A 23,870-nucleotide genomic window follows, 5' to 3' on the forward strand; every position below is an offset into this window, starting at 1 on the left:
TGTGCTTCTGTGAGTGTACAGAAAGAAGATTCCTTCAATACTGAGGTTATTTTAATTATCATGTAAAACATTGGTCCACCTTTATCATTCTGTTACACCAGTTTATTTTCACACTTATTACTGTTGGGATGATTTGCTCATTTGACTAACTGATAGTGTTTTCATTGCTTACATACATTACTTATGGATTAAAACAGCCATGTCCGAGGAATAATTTTCATCTAAAAATGTGGCATATTTTCTTGTATTGCTCCAATTTAGGAAGATAAGAAATGGCTATTAATATCCGCACTGAACTGATCACTGTTTGAATGTAAGAATTTAGCAGTGCAAAAATGAAACACTTAGACCAGGATGCCAGTCTGAGTGGGTCATTTTTGCACCGTGAAACTCTTTCATGTGTGCGCAAATCAAAGGGTGTCTCAGATAAAATTACTGTTATGGCATTCCTTGAAGTTTCTTTAAATTAATCACTATTTATGTATTAGTATTATGTTTAAATATGCACATAATTTATTCCATATTTCATGACTTACAATCATGTAGGTAGTTGATGTGGATGCTACCAGTTCCAAAATACTGAGTGATCTGAATGGCTACAGGGATCTTCAGGTAAAAGTTAGTGAGGTGTTAAAGGATTTGAGGGAGTATTCTCAAAACCAGTTTGATGAATGGGTGCAAGACATAATGTATGAAATGCAGCAGAAAGTACTCAGGTTAGTTGAGCTGTTTTTTTGCATAATTTTTTTCAAGAAATAATTTGTGTATCATGTGAAAGCTACATTTTTTGTAATTTGAATTGTCTTCTTTAACAGTGACTTGTGATTGAAACATAAAATGATAAGAATATGTCATTGGTAAAAATCATTTCAGTTATCAGTTATAATACCGCTCTTATCAAAGTTCTACCCTGCATTTATAGCAAATTGTTACTCCTTCATGTTTGAGTTTATAGGTTTTTTGGGATGTTATTTTATAAGATTCTTTAAAAGCATGTTATACCAATTGCAATTTTAATGGTTTTCAAATTTTATCTGTGAACCAACCTAAATATATCAATTTTCATCATGTTTCTTATACCAATATATGTTCTCTTGTTATTTGCAAAAGTCTCCGAACTGATGAGCCTGTGGTAACTTTTGAAGAAAACCATCAGTTCATGCATGTGAAATATAACAAAAGGCTAGTTGGACTTATACGTGAAGTCAGGCAGCTCTCTCTTCTTGGTTTTCGAATCCCTACAGAAATCAAAGCTATGTCTGAGAAGGCAAAGAAGTTCTCCAATCAAGCCAAGGCACTTGAGCAGGTTTGGCTCTTTTAATATTACTGTTGCTTAGATGCTACTTGTGTACTTTGGGAAATGGATACAGATAAAAGAGATAATAATTGAAGGATTACCTTTTGTTCATTGCTGTTTATTTCATGTTTCTCTATTAAATTCAATGAAGAATTAATTTTTTAAAAGATATTCACATTTTGCCTCTTTGTAATTGACCAACAAAATAGTAACAGTTTTACTAAACCTACTGATGTTTGAAGGAGGCAATACCAAACTTAGCAAAAGGAATTATATGAATTATTTAGGTAAATTATTGATGGGTTGGACCTATATATTAAACTATAGTCCTTTCTCAGTTTGTTTTAACAGGAAATCATATTGTTCTGGCATTAACCCATTTGAAACAAGAGTAACAATTGGTGATCTTATGGAGAATAGTAGAGCACATTTTCAGAGTTTACTTCTTGGCCTCACCTCTGCATTTGTACATTCCTCCAAGGTCTTCAAATTATGTCAAGGATCTCATGTTTAAGTGTATCCTCTATGTTCCGTACAAGTGACAAACAATGCTTTTATATTAACTTGATTACTAGTAGACTTAACCAGAGTAGGCATACTATGAGAATAGGATGAGGTGAGATTAGAGTTCCTTTTAACTCTGATCTTACATCCATAAAGAACCTCTTTACACTTTTGACTTTTTTTTAAGTCTGTGTCATATTTTAATTCTTTGGAAGACTTAGAAATCTAATTCACCCAGGCTACCTTTATGGAGTTAGATGAATTTCATGACTACATGCATATTTTAGGTTGCCAATTTCCATAATACAATTGGAGATAGAATGATACCATCACAACGACCAATGATGCTGAAAGCAGCATTAGAACTCTCTCGGCTTGTTCAAGGAGAAGGTAATGCTGTGGAGAAGGTGACTTGGAGTGATACTTCAGCTGTAAACAACTATCTCAGCCAACTCAAATCAGCAGTTGACAGACTCTCAAAAGAAAATACACGTTTGGCTGCCTATCATTTGGAGATTCAAGAAAAGGTAATCTTTTTGATTGATTAAGTGTCTTTGTTCAATTTGCCTGATAGAATATGATTTTGAAAATTTACTTGTTCCTTACTGTAAGTAATCTGATATTTCAAGCTCGTAAATCTGTGAATTACTAGAAATGAAAATTATGTATATTGTACTTTTTGCTTAAGTATTAGATGTTAGATAATATTCATAATGGTAGGAAAAAATCTGAACTATGCTGTTTAAACAGAAATTTAATTGAATTTTGTTTTCAGCATATTTCTATGTTGTAGGGTTCTAGGTGTCACTGTTTCACCATATTTCATGTCTTCTCTCTAATTGTCTTTTTGTTGGGCTTCTGATTGGGTTGTTGAAATTCACGCAGAACACTCATTCTATTCTCCTTTAAAGTTGTTTTTTTTGTGTAAAAATTATTAAATAATTGGGAACCTGTATTTTTTCCATAAGCATCAGGCAGAAAAGTGCGGTCACAAAATATAAACACAAAGTTTAAACGCATTCAGTGACTAGCTTTTAGAAAATCTATTCTCAGGATATATTCCAATCTATGCTTAATGTGTGTCAAGTATTTAGCTAGCATTTTGATTCTCAAGTGAATATGCTCTAAAATTCACATCACATGGCTCTGAAGAAAAAATTTATCCTTGCATAAATTGTACCCAACACTCCAGTCCAAGGGTTGAAGTGGTTGTACATAAGGGTACTGTGAAGTAAGAATAATGGACTGCAATACCAGCCTGATATGCTGATGCTTTGAAGCACTTAGTGAGAATTGAAATCATGCAAAATGATTCCAAAGCCTGATATTCCTAATGTCGAGTGAAAGCTATCTACTAGAAAAAATCGCTTTGTTCTATACACCCACAAAGATTCCGTGAGTGGGCGGCTATATAATTACTAATCTGGAATTTTACATAAAATTGTGCAGATACAAAGCAAATACTGTTTAAAATGGCTAGCTTAACTCAAAAACTTGGAATGAGTTCAATTGTTTTGGAATTCAACAGTAGATCAAGTGAAAATTTTCATGTAATTTTATACCCTAATGGTAAATACAATTAATTTACAGCCTGTTAATGTATGAGATCAAAATTCACGACATTTCTGATGCCATCCAAGGCCTTTCATAGTGAGAGTACAGTGCAATAGTTAGATGTGTAGAGTCTATAGTTATAGCACCTAAGTATTTGCTGATTTCTAGAAATTGCGAATTAAATTATGTTTGCTGCATGGTTTTTTCACCAGGCTATTATGCTGATGTCTACTGACCTACTGCATCATCAGCAAAAATGGAAAGAAGCTATGTCTGAAGTAAGAAGTATAATGAACCAAGTGGAAAATCAGGTTAGTTACTGTTTTATTAAATAGGTGAGTTTATTTAAAATTGGGCGCACTCTGCATGATAATTAATAACATTAGACTAACCAGAAATGCTTAGTTTATTGTGTATCATTTTTCATTATTATCCCATAAAATTGTTTATTCAGTGGCACAAAATAATGGGGGGAACATTGTGATAGGCTAGAGATAGGCCTTTTAAAATCAAATATTAATGTTTGTAATTTTAATTTTATATTTACGAGGGTCATCCGGAAAGTAGTACCCGTTCGTGAAATAAAGACACAAAAGTAAATATTAACAAACATAAAAAATTTTATTTGAAAGAGGATACTTTAAACTACTTCTCAACATAATCTCCAAGCAAATTAAGGCATTTGTCATAACGTGTGACAAGTTTCTGTATTCCTGCTGGATAGTCCTTCGCCGCCAGCTCATTGAGATACGCGAGGGACCCATCTTGCACAAATTTTTGCATAATGCAGATGGTGTTTAACAATTTCATGAACAATTGTTCGAGAAACATTGGGAAAATGCTCACAGATGTCATCAATTGTGACGCGCCGATCGTTCCTCACGAATTCGTCAACTGAGCTCACCAGTTGGTCTGTAATGACAGACGGTCTCCCCGAACGCTCATCGTCGTGTGTGTTCCCCCTCCCCATGTTGAAGTTGCGACACCACCGCCGAACAGACGACTCGTCCATTACATTGTCTCCATACACCTCCTTTAATTGGCGATGAATATCACATGGGCGAACGTTTCTTGCATTGAGGAATTTAATCACTGCCCTCACTTCACAACTGGCGGCGTTCTCAATTTTTTTAAACATTGTAAACAATCACAGAAACAACACAGGCAATGCTAGCGTCACGCAACTTGGCTCAGAGAAGGCAGACAAGCCACTGAAGCTATCTGACCTCGTCCAGCGGCTACTCGCGTCGTCAGCACTTCATGCGGCACGAACGGGTACTACTTTCCGGATGACCCTCGTATATTGGCCTTTATTTTAACTACCCTTATTTCAGTTGTGAGTATCACTGATTATTTCTACAAATATATTTTATAATAGGTGTACCTACATCTTTTGTGATGACCATTGTTCAGTATGATAGATTTATTTTAATTTTGTTTTTAATTTCCAGATTCATAAAGCAGAAAAATTGTTATAGCTGTTCTGATAGGTAATCATGTCAAATTTAATCAAATTCCAATAAATATCCTACCCTGCCGAAATGTGATTGACTGTTGAAAATATGGCAAAAATACCCATAAAGCCTGCCCTCATAACTAGTAATTTTTCCACTAAAAATATTCCACTGAGTAGGAATTGTGTTTTCAATATTATTTATCGGTACATGTATTTATCAATCTAATATTTTACCATTGTAAAATAATAAGAGAAAATTATAATAAATAAACAAAATAAATATTTGGGAGTAGCAAAATTTTGCGTGAACATGCCAATGGATGACCCGCTCAGCACTTTAAAGGTTAGGTTGTGGCTGTGAAAAACATTATTATTATTATGTACCAGTAAAGGTAGGTTTTGGATGGACAGAACTGCCGAATAAATATCCTGTCTCTCCTAACGAAACACAACCCAACATTTAACTCTAAAAGAAGCCCCTCTTCATCTCTGTATATTCTTCTTCCCTTCATTCCGTCATACATCTTTATCTTATTTCTGCCCCTTCCTCGTTTGACCAACTATCACCCATCTGTTACAGTCTTCAACATCCCATTGCCAATTAATATGCTTTTCATTCATTTTTCCTGTATTCGTATGATTTCTTCCATTATGGTCCAAAACACTTCTGAGATATGTGAATTATTCCACCTGCTCTAGTTTTTGCCCTCCTGTTTTAACATCAAACTTAGCCTTTGACTTTCTGGAAAATCGCATAACCTTTGTTTTATTTACATTGATTGTCACCACATATCTATTACACTGAATTTTCAATTCACTCAGCAATGCTTGCAAGCGGTTGGCTGACTGACAAACATAAGCTTGGACATCAGCTAGCCAAATCGAATTACCTGTCTACTTTCGTTCCCAAATGCAGTTCTTCCTATGCCTCTTTAATCATTTCCTCCACATATACGTTGAACAGCAACGGTGATAATGGACAGCCCTGCCCAATCAGACTTTCCATCCCCCACTCGCACCTGAGTAGTCTGAGACATTTTCAGGTTGTGGATTAGCCTCCTGTCACTCCAATCTATTTGTATTTCCTGCAATATACTTGAGAGTTTTTCCCAATCCACTCTATCAAGCACCTTTTCAAAATCTATGAAATGGGCAAATACATCCTGATTGTATTCTATATTCTTGTTGATTATTAATCTCATCACTGCAATGGCATTGCACATGCCTCTTCCCTTCCTAAACCTAAACTGATCATTCCCTGAGAAATCATTAGCCCTGCTCTCCATTCTTTTGTTAATGATTCTGGGAACCACTTTAGCTGTATGGGAAATCAAACTTATTGTTCTGTAGTCCTCACATGATGCGGCCTTTATAATAAAAAATAATGCAGCAAAATATAATATTCGGAATGTAATTATAACAATTTTCGCTCTGTGACATAAAGCACTGTCGATCAATATAAAAAATTTAGACTTCATGAGGCAATTTGAGGACAGTGCTCAGATATGTTGTAGGATGAATGCACTTCACTCCAGGATTGTCATCTCCCTTCCTTTTGGAATTGAATGACATACTGAGAACTTTTAGCCTAAATAGTTTTTCATTCTTATGTAGCCCCTGTGTGCTTCTGTTCTGTAAACCAAGCTAACTTAGCATACTAATTTCAGGGTTTTACCAACATGAAATCATGGCGTATACATTGGGATAGACAATTTTACAAAGTGCTTGAATATCAATATCAGATAGGTTTGGAGGCGCTGAATGAGCATCTTCCTGAAATGAAAGTGGACTTAGTTTTTCGGTGAGTACTTAAAAATATATTTGTGATAGTTATAATTTGTTTTCCCATTCACTCATACTAACTTTTATTAGTATTTAAGTGTGTAAATTGAAATATTGTCCATGGAGCAAAATTCCTTATTGAGTGCAACAATACAGAATTTTTCTGAGAATCGCTTTTTTTTCCTCTATCAGCCAGTGGTGTACTCAGGCAGGTTATGTTGACCCTCCATTCCACCACCATTGACTTACTGGCCTTTCTTAACCTTTATCAAACAACTGGGTCCTGCTGGCCGAATGGAAACTTAAGTTCCCCTTCACTTGAGTTATCTCGTGCTCCTTCTATGATTATGGTTGGAGTGTGTAATACTATTGTAAGGACTATTTTCCCCATACCCATTTTGATGCACTGGGCTGAACCTTCCTTATCTGGGGATTATCAAACAATAAACCTAGACCTTGGATTCCCCTAGCTCTGGACACCATATCTGCTGAGTTAAGATTTTTTTAGCTTCCCTCCTACCTTGGTGGTGAGCTGTTCACTCAAGACTGTTCCCAGGGTTATAAGCACTTCTCCATCACTACTGATTCTTTGGCTGGTTTATTATTGACTGTATCATTTATATCAGTATAATTACTTATGTTTCGTAGTTTGCAATTCTCCTTCAAATACCAATCTTCATATCTCTAACATTTCTTTATGTGTATATTTTTGTATTTATTCAATGCTTTTTATTCAGCAGAAAACCACTCAAATACCAATCTTCACATCAATAAATTTTATTTGTATGTATATTTTTGTATTTATTTGATGCTTTTTATTCAGCGATAAACCACTCTCACAACATAATGGATCATAATGGAATCCATGATATTGAAAATATAAAAATCATATCCTGTGTCCCAGCCAATTCATACTGAGACTGTGACTAACTAACCTGTAACTAGTATGAATAACCTGTATAAAAATGACATTGTGTTTCAACTATGATGATCAAAACTGCATCTTACTCAAAAGACCCAATAGATATTTTGAAATGAGTTCAGGAAAGATAAACTCCAGCTTGGTGACTATGAGAAATTGTACTTTAAACATAGCATCACTCATGGTTATATTGGCAATGCCATAGGCATAAAAGTCATTTACAAACCATTATGGGAGGTAATTAAATGAAGAACACAATGTATTTTTCCACTGTTCTATCGACCAAATGGGAAGATAGTTAAAAACACAAGTGGAAGAACATAAATGCTGTTTTAGGGAATGTGACCTTGTGCAATCTCACTTCCCCAAGCATCTGTTGGAAGAAAATCATGATTTCAACCCGGAACCGATACACCAAATGGACAAGGAAGGAGGATGGACAAGTGGGAAGAGCTGGTAATCAGAAAGAATTAGAAAAAGGGTCATTGGGTCAATGATTTATTGTTTAAATACCTCTCCCAAATCCTGGAACCATCCCTTTCGTTCACGGAAAGACCTAACTACCCTTCTCCCCCCTCCCCCACTGTGAACCCCTCTAATCGCCTTTCCTGATGCTTAACACCCTACTCCTCCTTCCCATCAATGCTGATCATAGCCTCTCTTCCCTCCCCTTCCCCCTCTCTTACCCACCCCATCCCCCACAAAAATGGTATATAAATGGACCGCAGCTTAAGTAATTTGTATCTGTTGATGATGCCTAAGCATTGAAACCAGCGGTACCAAAATAAAGAACAGTTGAAAAATAAATTGTGTTCTTCATTTAATTAACATTTACTTCCACAAAGTTAAACCAGAAACCATTGAATACATTTTGGGAGGCTTTAATTTATTTTTCTTTTTATTCCTTCAATTTGATACTAGAGTGGTAGCTTCCATCATTACTCCCGATTAATTGCATGTGCTTCTTTTTCATTTGTTTCTTCAGTAATAGTGGTTCAGTTGTTTTGCTTTTGGAAAAAAGCAGTTCTCTCTGTGAAATTAACTGGTGTTTTATTGCTATATTTTACTGCTGCTTGCTACATAAATATAATACTGTGCACTTAGTCAGCAGAAGCTGCAATTCCAACCTCCCATTGAAGAAATTCGTACACGCTACTATGGACAGATAAAGCGGTTCATTTCTATTCCCAACACTTTTCGTGGTGCTGGAGGTGAAGAACATTTGTTTCCCATCATGATAGAGAGGTAAGAATAATACTGTTGAATTTTTCTTGATAAGAGTCAAAGGAAAGTCATGATTTAATTTGTAAATGACGTCAATCGATATGATTTACCTTTAATTTTGGCTTGGATGCATAAGGGATGGGTATTGGGCATTTTTATGAAATTTGGACAAGTTTTCGAGCATGTGGAAATGACATCAATCGATTTGATTTCTCTTTTATTTTTGGCTTGAATGCATAAGAGGGGTTTTAATTAATTAATAATCAATTTTTGAATGTTGTTAATGTTTTATTAATTAATTTTTATCATATTAGCATTAGGTTTCATACAAATATTTTGAAGTATTTATATGTTATTTGTTATTAATTCACCCCTTTTAACTAATTAATTGCAGTTAATATTGATAGAAGCAAATAGGGACATAGTACTCTCAATGCCTAGTATCTGAATGTAAAATATGTTATATAATGTTTGGAAAAGAGGTAGCAGAACTCTACATATTATTGGATTTAGCTTGAAAAGAATACTGCATATTTTAAAAGAAGTTTGAGGTAGATTAGCTCTGATACTTCACTCTCCCTTTTTTTCAGAAATGCTCATTGCTTTGGAAAAGTATTTGAAAAGGCAGAACTCCTATTGAGCAAGCTAGAGAAAGTTAAAGCAAAGTTTGCACATTGGGTTGCTTTAGGAACAGTTGATGTTGATCGTCTTGTTAGAGAAAATTTGTTGACTTGGCAAGATTGGGATATGAATTTTAAAGCTTCCAAAGCATGGGAGCAGCAAATTGCCAAGCTGCCGTGGTAAGTATATATGCTAGAATGTCATAGTGTAGCATTTTTTTGCCTTTTGAAACCAATGACTGTCAAAAATAAGCACATGATGACATAATACATGTACCAAGTTTATCAAATCCTCTAGTGGACATAGAAATTCCTGACAATTATGATTAATACACATTACTCCAAAATATCAAGAAAATATTTGTGTATCAAATTATATTTCACGAAATACCTCTAATTTGTATGAAATTAAAGTACTTATTTGAAGGTATGTCATGACAAAATAAAATTTAATAGTTTAAGTGAAAATTTGGACCAAAACACTCCATATGAAATGAGCTTTGCTCTGCTGTAATGTATCTAATTCAGAAAAATATATGACGTTGTTAAAAATAACATTAACTTATGGAATCATTTTCAATCATATTAATTAATAGTTGTGAAAAACCCAGGATAGGTTTTCATTCCTAGTCCCAGCAAACACATCTGTAAATATGTATTGTAATACCCTACATTACAAGGCTCCATTTTTTAACTTCACATATTTTTGGCATCCTTTCATTCAGTATACATGTAATTTTAATCATATATTAACTTTATTGAATGTGTGTGATTATTATCAGTATTCTAACATTTTAGGAAGGTTTTGGATGGGCACAATGGTGCTATGGTTCATTTCTTATTATATTTTTCCTTATTTTCTCTTTATATCCATATCCTTGCACTGCTTATTCCACCATTTATTTCATCCAATTTTTTTCCTACCTTGCTCCATTATTCGACTCTTTGAACACTCTTCTACAAGGGTAGTTTGAAAGGTTCTCGGAACTACCGCTGGATATCAGCGCTAGTGCAATGAGTTTCCCATGTAAGTATTAGGTAATCCATTATTTCTTTATTTAATGACTTCATTGGGGTGAGATTGAGACTTTATAGTCCCTTCTTCCACCTAACCTAAACATTACATTAAAGACAATTACAAACATTCAAGCCCTTGGTGGAGGAAAACCCACTTAGGTGGGAATCGAACCCATGACCTCTGAGTTGGCAGGCAATGATGTTACCTGCTGCCACTGAGGCCAGCCTCGGTGGTGGTGGGGTATATTGTCATGATATATATTATTATGAGTAAACACGTAATGCATCAGTGCTCTGGGATGTGATCTGTGGTGCGGTCACCTCTCTGTTGTTGTTCCCGTGTAGTGATTTTTGAAGATGGAAAAAATTGAGATTAGAGCAGTGACTAAATACTTTGCAGGGAAAGGTATGAAAGCAGAGGAGATTCATGCAGGCTTTCAGAACACCCTGCGCCTTCATATTCAACTGTTGCCAAGTGGACAGATGAGTTTAAGTTTGGTTAGGACAGCTTAGGCAATGTTCGGCCAAAATGTACCACTACCCCAGAAATTATAGCAAAAGTGCATAAAATAGTTATGGTGGATTGCTGACTTAAAGTGTGAGAAATCACTGAGGCTGCAGGATGTCTTCTGAATGGGAAAATAACATTTTAGCTTTAGAATTGGATATGAGAAAATTATTTGCTAGATGATGAAAATTTCTGAACAATGTTTGACCCATTATAAGAGCAACCAACAAGATTTTCTGCCCTGGTTTATGACCACAGATGAAACTTGGGTTCACTACTCTACCCCAGAGACAAAGTAGCAGTCAAAGCAGTGTAAACATGTTGATTGATCACCACTAAAGAAAGCAAAGGCAGTACTGTCAGCTGGAAAGGTGATGGCTTCAGTTTTCTGAGATGTGAAAGGGATTATGCTGACAGATAATTTTCCCACAAGTCAAACAATTGCTGGACAACACTGCTCTAATCTCCTGGACTGACTGCAGCAAAAGATACATGAAAAAAGGCCAAGTTTGGCAAGGATGAAAATCATCTTTCATCAAGACATTACAGGCCCGCACAGAAGTGTCATTGCCATGGCAAAAATATGTGAACTGAGATATGAATTGTTGCCACACCCACCTCATTCACCTGATTTAGCTGTATCAGATTTCCATCTCTTCCCTTAGCTCAAAACTTTCTTCAGTGAATGGAGATTCTTTTCAAACAAAGAACCAACAGCTGAAGTAGACATGTATTTTGCAGGCCTGAAGGAATCTAATTTTTGAGATGGGACTAAGGCATTGGAACATTGCTGAACCAAGTGCGTTAGTGTACAGGGAGACATTTAATAATAAAAACGTTTCACTGAGGTAAGTCATGTATTCCATTCGGAGAACTTTTTATGTTACCCTTGTACCTAACTCTTTTGTTTACATTTTTCCATTTCCTTCTCTCTTCTTCTCCCCACAGTAATTCCTTGTTTCTAAACTCCTACCTACAAGTACATCTAAGGAGGGGTTTATACAAGTACAACCCCTACTTCACCACCATATCTTTCTTCACCTACTGTCGTGTTCCAACCTCCTATCTCTTGAACTGTTTTTTTCCAGGATGATCTATGATTATATACTCTAATTGATTGTATACCCTGTCATCTTCTTCCTCCATTGATTGATTCTTGGCGTATAGACCTAGACATTGACCAAATTTATTAATTTTTCTTCTATTTCTACTAATAATTTTCTCTCAACAGCCTGCTCTATGTTTACCACCCTTCTTCCTGCCTTCTTGCTCATTACTGTAGTCACCCCTTGCTGGCTCTCGTTCCCTCAACCATATAGTACTCTATAAACATTGCTCTCAAAAAAACAAGGTATATTTCCTATCTCTATCTCCTTATTTATATTTTCTAAATTCCCTGACCTCACCATTGTGTCAACATTCCAAGTATATATTTTAACTGTTTCAGTCCTATTCTGTTTCTTCTGTGTTGCTGCTTTTGATTTTGCTTTTGCTTGGGAAGAATTTCTTGAAATGACAAATGAAAGTCTTCAGATAAGTAATAAAGGTGGTTTCTTGTTGCCTTCCTCAATAGTGTTTTTAATGTGATACCATCCCTCAAATGGTCCCTTTGTGTCACATGCCTTTGCAGCCACCTTGCTGTTGAGCAGATACTGCATAGACTACCTTGTGTCAGGCTCCTAACCTTTGACCTATCTGACATGTGTGACCCTACCAGGAGCAATTATCATTCCTCTCAAAAGCACATCTCCAGGGATCATCAAAATGCACAAGCCCTTCCACCACTACAAGGTAGTAGTTCATGGGATGGGATGGGAGGGTCCATGGGGGGTCCATATCTTCAGTTTTTGTACATATGTTCTGTAAATTAATTGTTATGCAATAATTCCTCCCTATTAGTTTGTTAAAAAACAAATAATAATGGCTTTTTTTTTAATGATTGGGTGTTGTAGTATTTTGACTGCTCGGAGTTTTTATCTGTAATTCTCTCATTATTGCAGTAATGAAGAGAAAATTGAATGTTTTTGTGTGAATGTACTGCCAGTGCGAGCAGACATTGAGGTGCACAACCGTCGTTTCTGGGATTTGTTGGCATCTTCTCTCCAGGCTGCAATTCTTCATGATGTGGCAACTGTAGAGCAGTTTGCCAGTGGTGCCATTGAAGTTTTGCAGCATTCATCCCCTTCACTGAAATTGGAGGATGTCAACACAGCTAGTGCTCATCATGCCCAAATACTCAAAGAAGCCCCTGGGGTATGAGTCCACTGTGCATTATTCAACATAGTTAAACTCTTCGGTTTTTTCATATGTAAATTGAGCTATATTTTCAATGAAGGCATTTGGTTTTGAGAGCACTTCATATTCACTGAAACAATGATCTATTTACAGACTTGTAATCTTAAGATAACATAAAATTCAAGTATTTTAATTGGTGATTGTTTAGCTGATAGAGTAAACTGGTCACAACCAGTCTCCCCATGTACTGAGCATGTCCCAGTATGGCATATTATGATAATCTCCAGACATAATATATTATTTCTGGAGTAGTTTATTTGAATGATTTTTACACTCTGAAATTTTGCATTGCAATGCACACTTAGCAGATGACTCCTTTAAGAGTTACTGTTGCAGCATCTCCTGCAGTTTCTTGGCATTACCCTTTGATTTGCATGCCAAGTAAATCAGTTATAGCTGAGCTTGAATATTATGCTCATAGTGGTCATTATATGTTATGAATGATTTAACCTTTCTCTAAAAATGGAAATTTTAAAATGGTGTACATATTTTGTTGCCAATCGTACATACTTTCCAGTGTCTCATGTGCCTCATAAATGGATTTGAATTCAAACTTTGGCCATTGTAGAGTCTGTTCTTTTCAATAGATTAATCTGTAATGTGATAAGCTGCTTAATAAGTCTTCTACTATGAGCTCCTCCACCTCATTTGTGAAATATCATGTCACTTAACTTATCCTCTTCACTCCAACCCATAATCTGATTGTTTGTCCTACTTGTGTAAATTATAATTAATTCCACATCCTCCTAATTTGCCCCTTGAAAGTATTAAATAGTCTCAATCATTGCATGTCTATTCTTTGAGCCTGAATTATTGGCAATCCTATCTCACTCTCCTCAGGCCATAAATTTTTCATTTTTCCTTGTTTCCAACTTCACATAGTTTATCCATCAGCTTTTGTACTTCAAAATCACCTGTTAATGTGCTCACCTGATGCATCGTGTTGACTAACCTGCACAATGGCATCGATGTAGCATCTCCCTCAAAGTGCAGGGAAAATCTCACTTGTGACACCAATTCGTAAGGGGTTTCCCAATGATAATCGATTTGGGTAAATAAAAACAAGGAACAAGTTGAAGTCTCAACTTAACTAAGTGTTTAATTAGCTGATTTGTTGCATATATTCTACCATTATCAAGAGTAGGACTGCAAGACTGATACATTCCATATTTAAAGCTTTCTCCTTTGAAACTTGGTGGTAATCCATAACAGTTTATCGTTGGGAATTTTTTTCAAAGGATACAATGCATTATCATCACGGTCAAATCATGATGATGCATTGAAACCTAGGTCATGCGACGTTGTTTTACTGTGGGTCTGTTGAAGTTTGCCAACAATAAACATTCATTTCATTCACCAATGCAAGGTAAGCATCTCCCCAACAAAAGGTTGCTCTTACTTTCCAGGATGTACTTGGGTGGTTAACGAAATAATCATGCCAATGCCATAGGTTTCATTCACTTTCACTACCATACTTAAAAGAAGAACCTTTAAAAATGGACGTGTATAAAATGAAAGATTTCTGTGGCAATTAATCATTAAATCAAATTCAAAATGTGAGAAAATTATATTATTTTTGTATTTGAACTAAAACTGCTGTTTAAAATTAGGACAAAGAAGTCACCTTTTGTGACACATTAAGTAAATTTTCATTAATCTTAAAATGAAGACAATACCAGGCTTGTGCTTGAAGATGAGCCAGGATTGGGATGGTGTGGTGGCTAATGTACTGGCTCCTCACCTCAAGGGCCTGGGTTTGAATCCCGGCGGTAGCCGGACTTTTCAGTGATATCCCAATCCCTAATTGAGGTGCTATGTGGAAAGCACCAAGTAAGTATGTCGTCCATTGGATGGGGCATTAAATTGTGGACCCCTTGACACCTTTCACTTAGAGTTGGCTAACACCAATGCTGGGGTTCTCTCCGCCCTTCCTCCTTTCCCTGAAACATTCTACCCCTACCAGATTAACCACCTATTCCTTCTGGCACAAATGACCTCTGCTGTCAGTTGCATTTCCTAATAATTACAATTACTACAACTATTACTTGAAGATGTGCAGTAGTTATTCATATATAATAACCCATTCATTAGGCTAGCAGAAAGATAGCTCTCTGTACCTTGGTTTTTTTATTAATTGTAAATATTTTACTCGGTCTTTTGACCTATAAGTTGAGAATTTGAACATTTAAATATAATATTAGGAGGGCATGTTGTTTTCCCATTTGGAAAACATTTGAGGCCCCTTTAACAGTAAATTTCATATATGCTTGAAATATTATAAGTGTGTGCTATGCAATGGATCATTTTATTAATTTTTTTTTGAATAACCACCAGTCCTATGAATATTTTCTGACATGTATAACGTGTTGTTTTAACTTAATCTCCTTCTTTTCTGATGAATTTTGATGGGTGAATTTAGATGGATGAATTTAGATGGATAAATTTCGATGGAATGCATGATTTTACTTACAGATGCATGCGTTGCTTTTGGAGACTGAGAAAAAGAACAAGACCCTAGCAAGTTGGACAAAGGAAAGAGTTGATCGTGTGAGGCATGTCTCAACCATGTGGGATAGTGTTCAGTCCATTTTAGACAACTATGAAGTCATCATTAGCAAGCAGGTTGGTTGATTTCCACACGAGTTGATCTTTAGATTCCCTAATTTTTTTCATAGCTGCTTTTTGCCTTACTTTTCAAGTAAAATATCTATTAATAGCAGGGATGTTCAAATATTATAGGAAAAAACAGTAATTTAGTCAATGGCAGATTAAGACTTTCCAGGGCCTCTAGGTACATAAGATTGGTTCTCTAATCCTCTTTGCCCCAGCTCGTTCCAAGCTAATAAAGCTAAAAACAAAGGTCAGGGGCATTGGGATCATGTGGTGGCTAGCATACTGGCTTGCCACCCAGAGGACCTGGGTTCTACTCCTGGAGAAGGCAGATCTTTTTCAGAGATATCCCAATAACTACTTGAGGTGCTTTGTGGAGAGCACTTTAAGTGAGTACGCCGTCTATCGGATGGAATGTTAAGCTGTTAAAGTTAAGTTTCTTTTACATTAATTCACTGTAATGATGACTCTTAATCACTTCCAATATTCATTGAATGACCTACATTCCTTTGGTATAATAACAATATGAAACACGCTAATCCCTCAAATTTCATAACTGCAAACTTCAAGTTACTATAGGAATTTCATGTTTGGGTATTCCCCAAATTACAAATGAGATATGCTCTTGAGAATGTCTTTAGATTCAATGAGATCTTACATAATTTTGTTTGTCAGTTAGCCAAGGGATTGCAAGCATAGCTGAGTGAATATGAAATTCAGTGTGATAGATATGGGATGAAAATAAATGTAAATAAAACAAAGGTTATGTGGTTTTCCTGAAAGAGGAAGGCTAAGTCAAAGTTTAAATTAGGTGGGCAAACACTTGAGTAGGTGGAACAGTACATATCTCAGAGGTGTTTTGGAAAAAGGTGTAGAGACTAAAATATAATAATTTCTAGAGGCGAAGAAGCTTTCATGAGGAGGGAATTGATGACAGGGACATTGAGTGAGAATGTTCAGAAAAGGCATGTTAAAACTTTGAATTTGAGTGTAGTTATGTACAGAATGGAAACATGGTTATTGAAGCAGGATGATAGGCTTAGTTTGGAGGCTTCTGAAAAGTGAGTGTGGAGAAGGAGGGAGAAGATTTAGTGGACTGAGAGGAAAACAAATGAGGAAATGCTAGGTATGGTGGAAGAAGAGAGGGATGTGTTTGGAGAAATGGATGGATGTTGGGAGGGATGGATGCAAAGAATATTGATTTGCAATGGGAGATTGAAGACTGAAAGAGGAGGTAATCTTAGGAAAACAAGAAAGGGGTTGGAAAAGGATAGGGATGCTGGACAGACTGAAGGGAGGAAAGAAGTGTACAGAGTTAAAGAGGCACTATGTTGTAGAGTAGTATGTTGGGTTGTGTGTTGTTTGGAGAAACAAGATAATTATTTGGTAATTTTTGTCCATCCAAAACCTACTTTAACTATTAGATTACCTATAATAGTGTGAGGGTAATTTGAAAAGTTCTCAAAATGGAATAGAAATAAACAACTTACCTCAGTGAAAATTTGTTATTTTTCAATTTAGTCTCCCTATACTCTAATGCACTTGGTCCACCAATGTCTTCATCCCATCTTGAAAATGAGATTCCTTCAGACTTTCAGAAACAGCCAAAGTAGACAGGCAAAATACCTGTCTACTTTGGCTGATAGTTCTTTGTTTGAAGAAAATCTCCGTTCACTGAGGAAAATTTTGAGCGTGGGGAAGAGATGGAAATCTGATGCAGCCAAATCAGTTGAATAAGACGGTTGTGGCAACAATTCATATCTTAGTTCAAGTGTTTTTGCAAAGGCAATGACACTTATGTATGGGCGTGCATTGTCTTGATGAAAGATGACTTTTTTCTATGCCAAACGTGACTTTTTTTTGTGTATCTTTTGCTGTACTTGGTTCAGGAGGTTAGCATAATATTGTCCAGTAATCGTTTGGCCAGTGGAAAAATAATCTATCAACAGAATCCCTTTTGCATCCCAGAAAACTGAAGCCATCACCTTTCTTTTCTGGTGGTAGTGGATCAACATGTTTCAGTGCTTTGACTGCTGCTTTGTCTTGGGGGTATATTAGCTGACCCAAGTTACATCTGTGGTCTCAAACTGATGCCTGAAATCTTGTAGGCTGTTCTTAAAACCAGTCAAAAATTGTTCAGAAATTTCCATCATCTAGCAGATAATTTTCTCATATCCAATTCCGCTGTTGAAATGTGATATTCCAATTCAGATGTCATTTGCTAGAACCTCAGCGATTTCTTGCACTGTCAGTCAGCGATCCTCTATGACCAATTTATGCACTTTTGTGATAACTTCTGGGGTATTGGCATGTATTGGTTGACCACTACGTAGAACATGATGTAAGCTATCCTGACCAAACTCATTTTTACATGTGTAAATGGTTGAATATGAAGGAGCAGAGGCCTCCTGAGCATTCTAAAAGTCAGCATGAATTTCCTTTGTGTTTATACCTTCTACCTTCTATAGTAAGTATTTAATCACTGCTCAAATGTCACTTCCCTGGAGCGTTGATGCGTAATGTGTGTACTCCTAAAGGATTACCTATTACTATGAGGGAAACTCGTTGCGCTAGCCCTAACATCAGGTGGTGATTCTGAGAACCTTACATACTACCCTTGTAATAATATATAAGATGAGCTCAATTCTTTGAAAATGTTAAAGGATTAATATTTCACATTGTTCTCTTTCAGTTGGATACCATTAAGGCCTGTTTGCACAGCCAAGCTGAAAACCTCGCTGGTGAGGTCAAGCGTTTTGCTTTGAGATGGGAGCAAGTTCGCCCCCGTGAAGAATCACTAGTTAATTTGGGAGGAATGGATACCAGTCAAAAACCTTTGCAAAACACTCTCAATCTTCTGAGAGAGAAAAGAGATGAATGGAATTTGCTAATGCTGTCTGTTGAGAAACTAAAGTATGTTCTAATATGTATTTAATTATTTATTGAACGGGTAAATCCCATTACACTACCATAGATAACTGACATCGTATTTAACTTTCATAAAAGTTAGTGACTAGTGTACTTGGCAAACTTTTGTTGTTAAACTCAATGTTGTTCTTTCTTTATCACTATTTAATGTTTTCAGTAGAATGTAGACTTGTATGACATAGATATAGCTATTATAGTGGTTATACTATATATAATGGGGGAAATATGACTTTTAAAATTTATCACAAAATTTATTATATTTCATCGTGGGAAACACTATTTATGAAAAATATAATATGCATGGGAATCAACTCGTTTCTAATAAGGAACTGTAGAAAAAAATTTACTCTTTCAAAATTCTATTTTCTGTCAATGAAAATATTTTAATTGCCTCAGATCCTTCTGTAATAATGTAATTGAACATAATAAAATTTATGTAAATGAAATGTGATGCTATCAAAGCCATCCTTTCGTAATTAACTCTAAACTCCAGTTTAAAGGATGCACTTTTTAAATTTCTAGAGAGAAATAATTTCAATGGACCTTACATAGTGTTATATTATCCGTAAAATTTTGCAAAACTTTCACTCGGGCTATGGAAATGAAAACTTATAAAACAATTTAAAAGAATTCAGTTTTTTTATGTACTCAGCTCGAAGGTTGCTGGTTCACTTTTTTTGTTATCTTCAAAAATCCTCTCATTTGTTATCTCCAAATTCCTCATTTTTCTCTATTTCAACCCTTTGAGTGATAACCAATGTCATAGGGTCTATGCTAAAATTTGCCAAAGCATTTTTGCTGATTTAAGAGATATTGCAGTGGGGAAAAAACTACGTATCACACTTAAGGCATTACATATTTTTAAAATCAAGGAAAGCTTTATTAGATTTTGTTTCATCTTTTAGATATATTATTTGATGATTGTATCCTAAAATATCATTTGAAAAAAATTTTACGTAGTAATGTTGAAATAAAAAGTGCTGCAAGTGCATGTTTTCGGAGATAGTGACATTAATTTTTGGCAAGCATGTGGCCATAACATATCATTCCAACACTGTATCATGGTACATTAAATGAAGAACTTAATTTATTTTTCCACTGTTCTTTATTTTCGTACTACTAGTTTCAATGCATAGGTGTCATCATCAGGTACAAATTAATCAAGTTGCGTTCCATTTATATACCATTCTTGTGGGGGAAGGGGTGAGTGAGAGAGGGATAAAGGGGAGGAAGGAGAGGAGGGGTCAAAAGGAAGGGTTGTGATCGGCGTTGATGGGAAGGAGGAGAGGGGTGTTAAGCATCAGGAAAGGCAATTAGAGGGGTTTATAGGGGGGAAGGATAATTAGGTCATACTGTGAAGGAAAGGGATGCTTCCAGGATTGGGGAGAGGTGTTTAAACAATAATTTGTTGACCAAATGACCCTTTTTCAAATTCTTTTTGATTTCCAGCTCTTCCCACTTGTTCATCCTTCATCCTTTGTCCATTTGGTGTATCAGTTCCAGGTTGAAATCGCTCCCATGATTTTCTTCCCGCATATGCTTAGCAAAGTGAGATTGCGGAAGGTCACATTTCCTGAAATAGCTTTTATGTTCCTCCGCTCATGTTTTTAATGATCTCCCCATTTAGTCTTTATAGATACCATTACAGCCCTTTCAAGTTAACTTACAAATGCCACTTTTATTTTGTCTTTCCACTTTGTCTTTCGTTGTATTCATGAATGATTTAAGGTTGTTCACATTGTAAATTGCAAATAGACCTTATATTGGGGTGCTGACTTCAGGGTCTGTGGTACATTATATTACTTGTAGATATTCCTTTGTCACCGAAATGGCACATTTAGACCATTGACCACTCCTGGAGGTAAATGTTTGCAAAGTTGGCAAGTCAAATATCTTTCTATTGCGGAAGTGATAAATATTACTCTGACTCTGGCCCATGGTAGCTCAGACATAAGAAGAGCATTCTAAATGTTTGGGCCAAAACAAACTCTAGAAACCACATGAATGTCTGCAGGAACATTGAATGTTAAACTTACTGTCAACACCACTGTGAAAAGGCTGGGCAGACAATCAGAGAGTCTCCCTATGCAAAGTTAATGACATCAGTAAGATTCCCAATCAGAAAATACAAGATGCACTTTTGAACCAAAAGAGAAGTGGTTGGAAATATTGCACAACAGCAAAGGGAAGATAATAGAAGGCTCCAGAAGAAGAAACTTAAGAAAATAGATTAATCATGGAAGGATTTTGAGCATCATGAAAAGGAACTCGAAGACAGTGTAAAATTTTGGGGTGAAAATTCAGACAAGATGTGAACATTTCTCAAGGTGAGTGAAAAACAGAGTCTGCAATTGAACATTTGGAAGGGTTTGGGAATTAACTGTTAAATCCTGTGAAAAAGAAGGACTTAAGGAGAATACAGGTAGCACAATTAATATTTAGATGAGGTGAAGAAAATGAAGAGTGACGCAAGGTCAGAGGAAGAAAAAATTGCCAGACTTCAGTTAAAAGAAGACAAAAGAGGATGAGGGCCATGCACCATTCTTTCATTGTTGTGACTAGGTAGAAATGGTGATGTGAACAGGATAGTTATTTGATCATTCATGATGAATGGATATGCTCTATGGTTCTGCTTTTGCTAGTCACTAGGGTCACATTTCTAAGAATTTTTTGCTTTTAATATGGCTTAGCATACAACTGATTTTGTGAATTTGTCATCATTTGCCAATAATAAGTCACCATATATCCCCTCAAAATCATTGCAAACAGGATTTTTTAATCCCTTAATTTTGGTTTCTGAATTTGATCCCATAATTTATTATGCTTCCACACTTAACTGACTGCTGTCATGGTTCTCCTTTCACTGATGAACCTCCTGTGTCCTTTGCACAGGAGATAATATATTGATCAAGGTGTTCATCCAAAACGTTTGTCTTATACAGAAGGTAATTCTTAATGCAAATTTTCATGGAAGGACTTATTTACTTTTACAGTTACTCACAAAACATCTGGGAATAAAAAATATATTTTCTATATCACTTATTGTTTGATGGAGTGTTCAATTGTAAAGTATGATTATGAATAAGTTATTGCCCTAAAAAACATTTGTATCTTCCAGTTCTGACTTTGTTAGCATGGGAATGGAGGCTGTTGATATACCAGAATGCTCTGAAGTTGAAAATGATCTCCAGAAATTTGAATCCATGTGGTCCTTATTCGATGAATTTAACACTGGTAAGTATCAATATATTTGCCAGTACAGTACTTAGTATGTAAAAAGTTTAATTTGTTTTTGAGCAGAATGATATGTGCTTAGTTAAGAAAAAATATATTTTACCCACAGAAGTATTAATAAATTTGATTAATTTGTGAGTTGTGGTATTGAGAATGTGGGAGTAACCATTCCTTCTGATATGCAGCCATTTGTAATTTTAGTATTTTTGTTCACCGCATTCCCTTTCCCAACTCAATGCAACTCCCATTGCAAATTTGGATATTTGGAATACTTCGGGAAGAAGTTCTGTCTTTTACTCGGTGAGATATAGAAAATGTTTGGGTTGGAAGGTATGTATTGTTTTTGTGTGCAAATTACTCTGCCACATGTGAATGAAGTTGTGAAGAACTCAATTCTTTTATTTTTTTGTCAACAATGTATTTTAAAGTGACTGTGTTGTTTCAAAATACTGTATAAACATCCATATCATGCCCACATTTTTTTATCAGATACTGCCACTGAAAAAGAGGATTCTTGCATAGGTTCAAGCCCTCCGTTATCTCTTTGCCCTTCTCTTAAGTCCCTGATGTAAGAAAAGTCAACCCCTCCTCTGCCTCCTGTGCCCTGAAGCACAGCATGAGATTAGGGTGGGGAGTGTTCTATTTGCTTTCTTGCTGTTAAATGCTATCACATGTTGGCTATTACTAACACTCTTTCACTGATGATTTGTATTTGTTTCATAAATACTATTTTTTTAGCAGCTGAGTGAAGTTTTAAATTCACTGTGTAATCATTTACATATATGTAGTTGAGAATAGTTCCTGAAGTGAAGAGGTGCAGAAAGTAGTGGGCTTTTATGGAAAGTAAAAAAACTAAAAGTAATCAAAGTTGGTGGAGAAATAGGCTATTGGAGGAAGACCTTGGTGACATTCAAGATATTAATAAGAAAAGAGGAGCCTTTAAGTGAAAATGTACTGGTTATTATATTGTTGGACACTGGATAGCCTATCACAGAAACAGATGAATGACAATTTGGATAAATAATGAATATTGGGAAAAATAGCTGATAACTGTCATATACTGGACTACAGCTTTATTTTTTTATTATTCAGCCATTTTTTACATTAAAGAAGTTATATTATTAGAATTTCCAGAAAATTCTGTTTATTATGGAAAATGAGAAAACAAATGCTTTTACTCCCTTAAAAAGTTATCTGACCTCTCAAACCTATGTAGAGCACATTTAAAATTTAATATGATGATAATGTTGAGGATAATTTTAACATGTCTGTTTTAATATTATAAATTTATTTATTATGCCTGGTGTAATTTCAAGTGGTTGTTAAATTCTTTGATCATTTTAGGACTCCAAAAGCTGGGTGAGGAGGAATGGATAGTGTTTCGAAGTAGGTGCTACAAATTTGAGGAATTCCTTCTTCATTGGTGTGAAAAACTTGATTTGCCTGAAGGTGGTGCAACATCTTTAACTGTTAGGATATATCAAGAAATTGAAAGTCATAAGGTAATAATTCGTATATTTGAACCCAAATTTAGGTGTGCTCCCAAATAATGTTTGAATAAATACTAGGTGTTTCAATACGGAATGTACAATTTTAAAGGCATATTATAAAAATAGCATACAGAATCAGTAGAGCTGTCATTTTAAGCCAAAATTCATTAAGTTTTTCATTAGTCATTTTAGTTTGATGTGACTATCAATTGTGATTTGGTAAGCTACCCACTTAAAGTCTATTTCATACAAAATTAGCAGTGGATTATAGAAGTTTTCAATGTCTAAGGTGATTTGTTATGTGACCTTATGAGGTGTTGCTATGTTGTGCATTGTCTTTTATGTGATTATGAATTTATTGTGATGTATTCAGGGGGTATAGTATTGTAATGTTTTGGGAATATGTGTTTGCATTATTATATCATTGTA

At 35.5% G+C, this 23,870-nt stretch overlaps 1 protein-coding gene across 1 annotated transcript in view; it reads left to right on the forward strand.

Annotated features, from left to right (window-relative positions):
- Positions 1 to 23,870, forward strand: part of btv (dynein cytoplasmic heavy chain beethoven) — a 135,560-nt gene that overhangs the window by 19,110 nt on the left and 92,580 nt on the right. Inside the window, exons 12-23 of the mRNA XM_071596847.1 lie at positions 547 to 716; positions 1,111 to 1,306; positions 2,089 to 2,328; positions 3,568 to 3,666; positions 6,479 to 6,612; positions 8,620 to 8,760; positions 9,330 to 9,539; positions 12,885 to 13,137; positions 15,652 to 15,801; positions 18,482 to 18,702; positions 21,836 to 21,951; positions 23,296 to 23,453. Of these exons, the coding sequence (XP_071452948.1) occupies positions 547 to 716; positions 1,111 to 1,306; positions 2,089 to 2,328; positions 3,568 to 3,666; positions 6,479 to 6,612; positions 8,620 to 8,760; positions 9,330 to 9,539; positions 12,885 to 13,137; positions 15,652 to 15,801; positions 18,482 to 18,702; positions 21,836 to 21,951; positions 23,296 to 23,453 (2,088 nt within the window). The remainder of the gene's footprint in view (positions 1 to 546; positions 717 to 1,110; positions 1,307 to 2,088; positions 2,329 to 3,567; positions 3,667 to 6,478; positions 6,613 to 8,619; positions 8,761 to 9,329; positions 9,540 to 12,884; positions 13,138 to 15,651; positions 15,802 to 18,481; positions 18,703 to 21,835; positions 21,952 to 23,295; positions 23,454 to 23,870) is intronic.

This window comes from Hetaerina americana, unplaced genomic scaffold (genome assembly GCF_022747635.1).
Source record: "Hetaerina americana unplaced genomic scaffold, ioHetAmer1.1.p SCAF_8, whole genome shotgun sequence".
NCBI classification, from domain to species: Eukaryota; Metazoa; Arthropoda; class Insecta; order Odonata; family Calopterygidae; genus Hetaerina; species Hetaerina americana.